Source organism: Ammospiza nelsoni, chromosome 9, assembly GCF_027579445.1.
Source record: "Ammospiza nelsoni isolate bAmmNel1 chromosome 9, bAmmNel1.pri, whole genome shotgun sequence".
Classification (NCBI taxonomy): domain Eukaryota; kingdom Metazoa; phylum Chordata; class Aves; order Passeriformes; family Passerellidae; genus Ammospiza; species Ammospiza nelsoni.
Genome location: NC_080641.1, coordinates 35415142 through 35426513, shown reverse-complemented (window position 1 = coordinate 35426513; position 11372 = coordinate 35415142). Strand labels below are relative to the sequence as shown.

At 51.4% G+C, this 11372-nt stretch overlaps 1 protein-coding gene across 1 annotated transcript in view; it reads left to right on the top strand.

Moving 5' to 3' along the window:
- Nucleotides 1–4867: 4867 nt before the first annotated feature.
- WLS (Wnt ligand secretion mediator) overlaps nt 4868–11372 on the top strand; it is a 29550-nt gene continuing 23045 nt past the window's right edge. The window contains exon 1 of the mRNA XM_059478151.1: nt 4868–5054. Within this exon, the coding sequence (XP_059334134.1) occupies nt 4949–5054 (106 nt within the window). The 5' untranslated portion in view covers nt 4868–4948. The remainder of the gene's footprint in view (nt 5055–11372) is intronic.

Genomic DNA, 11372 nt, shown 5'->3' with positions numbered 1-11372 from the left:
TTCATGTTTGGGTTTAGGTGGCACTTGGGCATGTGTGGCTTTGGTTGAACTTGAAATTTCTAATTTCTGCAGACTTCCAAAGTTTGAGATTGCATGTACTGATAACTCTGTACACACAGTGCAGACATTGAGAACTGCAGATCGTTTCTTCCTAAATCCAAAATAGACACCTACAAAATGCACATTATTTAACATTACAGAAGAATAAAATTATGTTCATATTGGTCAGCTTTTCATCTGAAGACAGCACAGGAAGTTGGTTAAATCTCTGCCATTAATTAAAATGGAATTCAGTCTCTGTATTCTGAACATGGATAGGAGTGATGGAACTATGGAGATTTTGCTACAAATGTTTGTGCAATTCAGATTTTACTTTTGCTGTGCTAAGACAGGATGCTGGACATCATTTTAAATATTAACATGGCCATATGTGTTAGCAGTACAAGTTTCATTGCTTGCTTTTGAGGATGTCACACTGCAGGGAAAGGCAGATTCCAGCCTGGAGGGGTGCCTGAAGCCATCCTGATATCCCATGTTCCTGCCTGTGGGGCCTGCTGGGAGACCTGGCTGTTTATAAATGGATTTTGTGGAGGTGAGAGGCACTGATGGGTGGAGGGGGGAGTGCTAGGAGTGGTTTTGATGAGACAAAACTTATGGGCCTCTAGATGATTGCTCAATCAAACTGAAGGATTTGAGCAGAGCTGTTCCTATTGCCAGATGATCATTATGTTATGGACGGGGTTTGGATGGAAGAACTTGGGAATTCAGTGATAGAGTAATGATGAATCCTCCCCAGACTTGTCAGATATCCCATGGCAGGAACTCTGCCTGTTTGCTGATAATTGAAAAAGACATTTTGGCAGATCCAAATCAAAGAGTTCCACAGCTTTGGAGGGCTTGAGCCTTTTAACCACATGGTAATTATGAAGACTATAAATAACACTGAAAAATCCAGTTCAAACAGTCCTCAATAAATTATTTTAATGTGCTGTTATTGGCCCCCTCCTTCAGGATCTCACAAGTCTGCACTGTCAGTCTGACAGGCTGAAATGTGCTCTGTCAAATCAACAGCTCAGCTCTGTCTTACAGACTGAGGGAAGCCTTGATTGCCTGTTTGTGGATGTGGTATTTGGGGACATGGGGCAGTTCTGGGGGAACAGCTGGACTCGATGGTGTCAGAGATTTTCCATCCTAAACCATTCTGGGATTCCATGGAAGCTTCACCCAGTGTGAGGAAAGTTTTGTTACCTGAAAGGATATTAGGGCAGAGCCATCAGAAGAGTTGTCTGGACTGTTCTCTCCATGTTTGTCGGATGCAAATGACTCCAGGAACCCAAGAATTGTGGTTTTCTTGCCCAGTTCTTGCTGAGGGAGCCCAGGACAGCTGAGTGCAGACAGTGGCTCTGTCCCTGAGCTGGGCAGCGTCACCCACCCAGTGCTGCTCTGGTGGTCACAGCTTGGACTCAGCGCTCTTGGAGGTGTTTTCCAGCCTCAATTAATCTGGGATTCTGTGAAACATTACGTCTAACTCTGAGTTCCCAGATGTGGGAACAGTGGCAAAATTCAGCTTTCCTGCCTCCTAATCAGTGATGAATGTTTGCCTTGGAAACCTCTGCAAGTATTTACGCTCTGGAGCAGGGCTGCTTCAGCTGGAAGGAACACTGCAGACCTGGGGATTTTCTTCCTACTCCCAGCTGCTGTGGTCATTACCAGGTGTAAATCTCTGCCTGCTCACCAAACTCAGCCCTCCATGCTTGTTTTGACGTGTGCCACATTTGAGTATCTTTCCAAACCACGGAAGAGGTATGTCCATTTTCCAAACAGAAAATGTCCCCCACTATCTGTGTGCTGGAAATGACAAAACCACTCTTTTCCTGTTCAGTGAGAAAATGTTCCATGTTATCAGTATTTGCAAGAGAACAGAACTAAGAATTTACCTTTCAGAGCAGTCCATACTGAGAAGTAAGCAGGGCTTTTGAACCCTTTTAATTATCTTTAAACTGCACACTGGACCATCTTTGTAATGTTTTAGGTGTACAAAACAAACAAAAACTTGCATCAAGCAACAGTAATACCCACCCTGAAAACAGAGCTCACAGCCCCAAAACTTAGGAGCGTGTGGAAACCCTGCTGAGCACTTACTGCACCTTCAGGCAGCAAAACCCCTTTGAAAATCTGGGCTTTAGGCCCAACCCTGCCAAGAGTTCTCTGTGGAAAGCTCCTCCTCCTGCCTGGGGCTGACCCTGGCACAGCTCTTGTAAAGGCTCAGCTTTCCAAACAGCCTAAAGCAGGCAGGAGAAAATAGTGTCAGAAGTGGCAAATGGATGAGTTCCCAGATGATTGATCCAGATCCTTTCAGAGACAGGAATTCTGATTTGTGAGCATCTGGAAAGCACAGCTGGCTCCTCTCTGGTGCCCGTCTGTGTGTGGTCACTGTGGAATGTGCTCCATATGCCCTTTGGACACGTGTCAAAAGTCACATGTCATTAATTTCTCCAAATTTTGCAGTATTAAAGGTGTAGGAAGGTCATGGAAATGGAAAGTGCCTTATTAATGTGAAGAATTGTTTCCTGTGGTTTAGGTATTTTGCTTTTTTCAGTCCAGATTTTTTTCCTGATGGAATGATTTGAGCTCTACCTCTGAGATTCTTGTCCCAGAAATAAATGGCTTGGAACAAAAGGGACATTTAACAGAAGATTGCATTGTGTAACTTTTGTAGAGTCATTAAAGGCAGATTGGATTTAGTGACACTAGGGTCTCCAGAGATGCTGCCCAGGATCCCTGGAATGTCCAAGGCCAGGCTGGACAGGGCTTGGAGCACTCTGGGACAGTGGGAGGTGTCCCTGCCATGGCAGGGGTGGAATTAAGGTCCATTCCACCCCAAACCATTCCAGGATTCTGCTTGGTCACAGGTCCCTGCATTTGGATAAGCAGGACCTCAAAGAGTGGCTGGGACTTGTCTGACTCTGCTCTTCAGCAGTGCTTACAGACTATGAGGGAACAAACACAATTCCAAGGTTTGTTCCATTCCCAACAGAGAAAAGAGCAAAAATCATCACTCAGAATCAACACTGCGTCAGACAGACATCCCAAAAATTATTATTAGATATTTCAAAAGGAGCATTTTTAATAGCAATTGTTTTATGTGGGATTTTTTTCTTTTTTTAATTTCAGTATGAAGTATTTGGTATTTGAAGTCTTTAATTGTGCTGGCCAAAAGCCACTAAGAGGCTTTGATTTTTGGAAGCAAATCCATGTGACTGATCCGAGTGGGATCATGATGGCTGCAAGGACCCGTCCATTAGGAGCTATTTTTAACAATGAAGTCAGAACTGGAATGTGAAAGTAAAGCTAAAACTAAACAACAGAAAGGTAAAACTCACAATATTCTTAAAGATTAAACTGTCCTGCAGTGACAAAATAGCTAAAGTTGTTCCTGGTGCCCATATCCCAACCTATATTATCCCAAGTTATATTAGTCCTAAACCTCTACCAACCAAGCTCCAAGTACGGACAACCATTCAGCTCCTATACTGAATGGTCAAGGAGTGTTGGAGTCCTTCCCAACTTTTTTCCTGACACTTTTTGCTTTAGTTCATGGTTGGTTTGTGCTTCTACATCTTTGACCTGTTCTTCATTTTGTTCCTGTCTGTATTTTTGTTAAGAGTTGTCTCCTTTCATGGTTTATTTGTTCTCAAGTGTTTTTGACAACTCCCTGCCTAGTTTCAGTCCTACAGGATGATGTTCTTCATCCATCACTCCATGTGCAACAGGGAGCAGAGCATGGATCCTTGAGGTACCCAGTAAACAAAAACCAGAGATATCCCAGACTGGTTTGAGTTGGGAGTGATCTTAAAGCCCATCCAGTGCCATCCCTGCCGTGGGGGGACACCTTCCACCATCCCAGGGTGCTCCAATCCCCCTCCAGCCTGGCCTTGGGCACTGCCAGGGATCCAGGGGAAGCCGGAGCTGCTCTGGGCACCCTGTGCAAAAGTCTGCCTAATATCTGATCTAAATCTGCCCACCCTTCAGTTCAAATCCATTTCCCCTTGTCCTGCGGCTAAAGGTGATGGCAGGGGGTGATGAACTGGTTCTGGGCCATGAAAAGGACTCTGTGAGCACACAGAGCTCAGAGCAGGAGGAGCAGGAGGCCAGCAGCTTCCAGAGGGTGGGATGGGTACACAGCATCCTCCTCGGGGAAATGGGGAGAGATGGAGGGAGCAGAACTGGGAAAACTGCTCAGTGTGAGCAACTGGGGTGAATTAAAGTAGGGCTGGGAGAAGGACAAAGCATTGCCCAGAGCCATGGGCATGGGAGAGCAGTGGGGAAAGCATGATGGTGAGTTCAGGCCGGAGAGGAGAAGGTTCCAGGGAGAACTCAGAGTCCCTGGCAGGGCCTGAAGGGGCTCCAGGAGAGCTGGAGAGGGACTGGGGACCGGGCATGGAGGGACAGGACGCAGGGAATGGCTGGAAGCTGAAAGTGGGTACATTTGGGTGGATATTGGGAAGGAATTCTGGCTGTGAGGGTGGGCAGGCCCTGGCACAGGGTGCCCAGAGCATCTGTGGCTGTCCCTGGGTCGCTGGCAGTGCCCAGGGCCGGGTTGGAGCAGCCTGGGACAGTGGAAGGTGTCCATGGCCGGGGCGGGCCGGGCTGCTCCCCGGGCCGGTGCCGGGCTGCGGTGAGCGCACGGCGGTGCCGGTGCCGGTTCCCGGTGCCGATCCCAGCGCCGCTCCCATCCCCGCTGCCGGCGCTGTGGCGGCCCGGGCGGGGCGCGGGGAGGGAGGGGCGGCGGTCACGTGTGGCCGCCCGGTTAAAGCGGCCGCGGGCGGCGGGAGCGGCACAATCACGGCTGGGGCGGCGAGCGGGGCCCGCCCGCTGCCCGCCCGCGGCCCCCGCTCCGTCCGCAGCGCCCCGGCCCGCGCGGCCCGGCCCGCGCCGCCCCGCCAGCATGGCCGGGGCCATCATCGAGAACATGAGCACCCGCAAGCTCTGCATCGTCGGGGGCATCCTGCTCGTGCTCCAAGTCATCGCCTTCCTGGTGGGAGGGCTCATCGGTGAGTGCCGGGGGCCGCTGCCTTCCTCCTCCTCCTCCTCCTCCTCCCGCCGCTGCCCGCTTGTTTAGTGCTGGTTACAGTATCGCTGACTCGCTCCCATGATCTCATTATCCGCTTTTGTAGCCGAGCGATCCCGGCTCCGGGCCCTTTGTGCCCGTCCCGCGGCTGCCGCGGGGGGAGCCGGCCAAGGAAAAGTTTTTGTGTTGGTTTCTCTCTCTTTTTTTTTTTTTTTTTTTTTTTTTTTGGCCTGGTTTCAGCCTGGACTTAAAGAAAGAGGGAAGTGGGAAAGCTTCAGTATGGCGACGGAACGCGCAGGGAGCCTCGCGTTTCAAAGTTGGCTTAGAAAATAATAATAATTTCTTTTTTTAAAAGGATTTTTCCTCCCTTCTTGGCGCTGCACCTCCCCGTGCCTCGGCCTCCGAATCGGCCGCGAGAGGAAACCTTTCCCCTTCCCAGAATGAGAACAAAAAAAAAAAAAAAATTAATAAAAAATCTAGGGAGGAAAAAAAAGGAAGGAAAGAAAAAGGGGAGCGACTGGTGGGAGGGGGGGTCCCGGTCTGGGGTTTTTTTGGGACTCGCGCTTTGTCCGGGCTCGTTTCTGCGGGGGATCCCCCCACTCCCTCCCGATCCCGTTCCAGGGGGGTCCCCTCCCCTCCCATCTCCCGGCCTCTGTCAGGACGGGTCCCCTCCCGATCCTCCTCCGAGAGGAGCCCCCTCCGTTCCACCTCCCGCTGCAGGAGCTTCCCCCGTTCCCCATCCCCTCCCAGGAGAAGCTGCAACCCGCGGGGGCTCGGCCTGGGTTCGTTCCTGCCCGTGGAAAACCCTCGTGGCCGCCCGGGGAGGGGTTTCACCCCCGGCTCCCCTCGGCTCTGGGCTCCCCAGCTCCGCAGCGGGCACTCTGAAGCCCAGATTGTGTTTGTTTATCCCGGAGCGTTCCCAAAGGCAGGGAGATGGGAACTGGGACACAGCCCTGCGGCGAGCAGAGTGTTCCCTGGGGGATGGAAGGAGGAAGATGGAGGAGAGCGACTTTGGGGCAGTCCTGGGAGTTTTTGACTTTTTTTTTTTTTTTTTTTACTAGAAAGCAGCTGAGTTCTGCGCCGGCTCCTTGCAATGATGGGCGCGTGGATGTGGCTCTTAGGCCATTTCCAGGGTGGGAATGTCGCCTTTGTGTCCGGGCAGGGCTGTCCGGCCCTGCGGGGCATCCCCGGGCAGGTCCCTGCGGAGCTCCCCGGGTTTTCAGGGAGAATCGGGGTCAAATTCACTCCGAAACTTCGTTGCGCTTGGTTGGGAGAATGGGGTCGGGCTGTTGTCTGTTTGAGAGGGATCGAGGGAATAGCTCCGGCCGTTCCTCAGGAGCAGACTGTGCTCCTGGTGCCCATCAGTGCTTTGCCTTCCTGGCCTTGAATTATCAGCCTCTAATAACCATGAAATTCCACTAAATATAATTTTGGAAAACTTCAGTTTCCCTCATTCTCTTTCTTCCTCACCTCCGACACAAGGGAGTCACTGGCACATATTGACTAAAACTCATTTTTCCTGCTCTTGCAGGCCTGAAACCACATGGAGTTTATCAGGATTAGCTTTTTTGCTTCCTTTTTTTTTTCTCTTTAAGAGCTGGTTCAAGAGCAGGCTACTGAACCCACTGCTGATTCCTGAGATAAAGTGTCTTGGCCTGTGCTGTGCAGAGAAGCCAGACTTCATCTTAAAGGTGTTTTTTCTAGCAGTTTCTTCCTGCTAAATTGAAGTAGTTGGTTTTTCTAAAGGCTGGTGTGGCTCAGAAAGCCTTGTTTGTGCTGGCATCTGGGGACAGATGTAACAAACAGATGTTTTTGGCTGGGAAAAGACAAGTGTTTCTGCTCAGTTTTGAAGGGATTTGGAGATTAAAGAATTTATGTTAGTTCAGTTTTCCAGCTGGTTTATGCCCTGTTCTATTGGCTGGTGCTGCTGCTGGGCCTCCACCTTGTGCCCTCCCATCCAGGATGGGTCTCCCAGGTGGGGCTGGAAGCTGCATGGACAGGTTGGATGGGCTGGGGCCAGCAGGGACAGGGATGTGGGGCTGAGTTCAGTGCTCTGCACGAGCTCAGTCACTGCGTCCTGCTGGAATTCCTGCACAGGCTCAGTCACTCCATCCTGCTGGGGTAAATGCATCTTCTCTCTGTGGTCAGGTCCTAGGGGGTGCTGCCCCAAAGTTCTTTAATTCCTGGACTCCCTCAGACCAAACTGCTCCGATCAATCATCCAAACTGTTCTTTCCTCTGCAGCACTTACCCCTTCTGGTGCATTTAAGGAGTTCAGAGGCTTATCCCTGAGCCAGCAGCTCCCAGCCAGCCCTCCCGGGAGCTGCAAACCCAGGGATGGATATCTGGTGCTTGTGAAACACCAAGTTCCATGTGTAACCTAGGTGTGGTCCCCAATGTCTGGCAGGGTGACACACGGCCTGGGAGGCTGAGCAGCTCTTCCCAGGAGCCTGCCCTGTTCTGGGCTCCCTGTATCCCCGGAAACTGATCCAGGGCTCGGGCCTGACCCCTTTAGCGATTCCCAACGTGTGGTGTTTCCCACAAGGAGCCTCCTCACACTGAGCAGCGGGTCGGTGGCCGGCGTTCCGAGGGGATCGGAGCCGTGCCAGCAGAGCTGCCAGTGCCACCCCACAGGGTGCCACCAGGTGGGCTGGGAGCAGAGGTGGCGCTGACACGGTGGCCCCGCTCTGGTTGGATGCAGCGCACCCAACAGACACCAAAATCCGGTTATTTTGGTGTGCCCAGGTCTAGACAACCCAAAATACGTACCCGAGTGGGACAGGGCTGCTCAGCCCAGCCAGCCTTTCCCCTCACAGGCACTTAGGTCATGTTTCAAAACAATGACTAAGTGCTCTATTTTAACAGATCCCTCGTGCCAGTCCAAAATACCCAAATGCAGCACGTTGGTACTGATACAGCCACCACAAAGCTGGTTTTCCTCACATCGGGGGGTTTCTGCCACTGCTGGATCCCGGCTCGGTTTTGGACCGTCAGTGTGTGATGCCAGAGTTTTAATGCAGCTTCCACATTTCCTACAGCTCTTTTATTTAGCAGCAGGAACCTTATCAGCTCGCAGGTGGGATTTGCTCAGAGCTGTCTGTTGGCAAAGCGCGAGATGCACACCGAGGGAGAAATTCCTGTGGCAGGAGGAAGCTCTTGTGCCAACAATTCCCTGACAGGAGCATGCAGCCAGGTGGGGTCGGGCTCTGCTCCCAGGGAACAAGGGGCAGGATGAGGGGAAACACCCTCAGGCTGTGCCAGGGAGCTTTAGGTTGGATATTTGGGAAAATTTCTTGATGGAAAAGGTTGTCCAGCCCTGCTGCAGGCTCTCCAGGGCAGTGGTGGAGTTCCCATGCGTGGAGGGAGCTTTGCAAAGCTTGAAAGGGAGCAAACACCCCCAAAAAAGAATTGTATTGGGCTGTTTCTCTGCTGTGCTTTTAATGAACTGTTGGCTCCAGAAAGTGGGGCTGTCACTACTTGAAGCCCCACAGGATTCCTGGTGTCTGCTCCCCTTGTGGAAAACATCTTGTTTAAAGGTCACGCTTCTGGGCTGTGTGTGATGTGTTCAGTTGGGATGCAGCAGTGGGAGATAGAACATGATCCACAAAATGAATCCTAATGCAGCCTTGTCTCCACTATCCTGCTGTAAATGATGGCATGTGTGGATTACAGGAGACTGGGATCACCAGGAATGGTTTGTGTTATCGTTTGTGAGCAATGGGGCTGATGATAATTTACAGGCACGCCGGTGTTCCCAGGAGCCCCTGCCTGCTCTGCCTTCCCTGGACCCAGTGTGGCTGTCCTGGGATGCCACCAGGCTTGGGACAGCCCTGGACAGGACATGAGGACAAACCTTGCACCTCCAGTGCCGGGGCAGTGCTGGGTCCCTCTGCACAAGAGAGACTCTGAGGGTCTGGAGCCCCAGGAGAGGCTGAGGGAGCTGGGCAGGGGCTGCAGAATCCCTGAGGGAGCTGGGCAGGGGCTGCAGAATCCCTGAGGAGCTGGGCAGGGGCTGCAGAATCCCTGAGGAGCTGGAAGGGGCTGCAGAATCCCTGAGGAGCTGGGCAGGGGCTCACCTGGAGCAAAGGAGGCTCAGGGGCCCTTGTGGCTCTGCACAGCTCCTGACAGGAGGGCACAGCCAGGGGGGTCAGGGAACAGGGAGAAGAGCAGAGGGAACGGCCCCAGGCTGGGCCAGGGGAGCTCAGGGTGGATATTGGGAATATTCCTTCCCCAGAAAGGCTGTCCAGCCCTGGCACAGCTGCCCAGGGCAGGGCTGAGTCCCCATCCCTGGAGGAGTTTAACATCCCTGTGGATGTGGCACTTGGAGACGCAGGGCAATGGTGGCCTTGGCAGTGCTGGGAGCAGTTCAATTCCTGGCCTAAAAGGGCTTTTCCAGCCTAAACATTTCCACGATTCCACAGTTGGACCAGCTGCAGGTTCCACCTGGCTGTGCTGCTGCTGGGAATTGTGGCTGGGATGTTCCAGTGGAGGTCACCACAACTGCTCCAGGCCAAAGCTGAGCTGGGACACACCAGTGTCCTCCTGGCAGCTGCCAGGGTGGAAGCTGTGTGTGCAGAATCTGACTGGATTTATGTGGGTTTGATGCCTCTTGGTCGTTTGGAAAGCAAAGCTTTTGATTACAAATTATCTTTTTCTGTAGGAAGCTGTTGGTGTCCCTTTGTAGTTGCCTTTCCATCTTGGAATATATATATATATATATATATAAAGTTATTTTCTATGTACATAAAGGAAAAAAAAAAAACAACTCAGATCTCTGTGCAGCTTTGAAAACTTTTTGAAAGGGAATTTTTAATGACTTATTTTATTTTATATGAGTTACTTTAAAGGTCCCTTCCAACTCCAACTTCCATGATTCCAAGGGTGCCTTATCCCAAATCTCAGATCCTTCGTTCAGACAAGCACAGGGATGCAGAACTCTCTGTGGTCCAGGCAAACCCCGAGCAGGCTCACACCCAGGGAGGTGCTGTGAGCCCAGTGCCCACCCGTACGCTGTACGAATTTAACTGATTGGAAAAGTGGAGGGATTTATTTAGCACATGAATCCTCTGGGCTGAGGAGATGGATTAAGGAGGTGCAGGTTCACTGCTCCCTTCCCTGGCTTAGGCTGGAAAAAACAGAATTGTTGTGACTGGAGGAGCTCAAACTTCCTTGTGTGTCTGGCCTGGAGAGATAATGAGTCATGTGTGGCCATGGCTGAGCAGCTCTCCACAATCCCAGCTCATTATCTAAATGTCTGATTTGGCTCCTGAGCCCCCTGTTTCCAGGATTTCATTTTCTTTCCTGGGATTTCATTACCTTCCTCGGGCTGAGCTGATCTTTTGACAAGGAAAGCGCTCGGATTTCCAAGGTATGGATTGGAAAGAGTGTTTTAGGCTGATGATAAAGAACATTTTTGTGTGCCTGACTTCCTTTCATGCAGGGCCTCTCCAGGAGCTGGTCGGTGCTCCGTGGCCATGAATGCCAATGGATCCTGTGTATAGACACATTCCTGCAGTGCTGCAGCCTTGGCAGAGGCGCTGGGAGCCAGGAGAAAGCAGACACGAAAGGTCATGTCTGTTTAGTTAGGTCTGCTCGATTCTTCTTTTGAGGAGCTGTAACTGTAGCTGAATGGGCAAAAGTGCCAGAAATGGAGAGTTCCCAGGCAGGAATGGCAGTGCTGGGGCCTGAGGAGCTGGGAATCCTCAGAGGTGCTGGGTTTTCTCTTTTCACAGCTGCATCGCTTCCAAACCCAAACCTGGGAGAGCTCAGGTCAGTCCTCCTGCTGCTCCCCCTCTGTTGGTTTAAACGTGACCCGAGCACTTCCCAAGCAGTGCTGCTGCTGCCTCCCTGCCCTTTGAGAGGGAAAACCTCCACACAGGAAGCCTTTTCCTTGGTAAATAACACTGGTGGCCTTTGAAGTCCCTGATAGCCTGGGAAAGCCTTTGAAGGCTCAAGGTGTCCAGTGGGGAAGGGCCTGGCCCGGCCCATTCACATGGAGATGGAATTCCTCGCATATCTGAGCACGGGCAGTTTCCAAGGTATCTTATCTGGGGGAGTGTCAGGCTCAGGAGAAAAGCTCAATAACAACAGCTCTTCCTGCTCCTTTGGGGTCTGAGTGCAGGATTTCATACCTTGGCTGGGAGTTGCAGCAAATGCACCTCATCCCACTGCAAAACTGACTTGGAGGAAGATCAGGCTCTCTGTGGCAATTAGTAAATTTGCAAATTGACTGATTTAAAATCAGTCTTACCTCTTTTTTTTTTTTTTTTCCTCTTTCTTCTTTTAAATATGTTTGAATATCC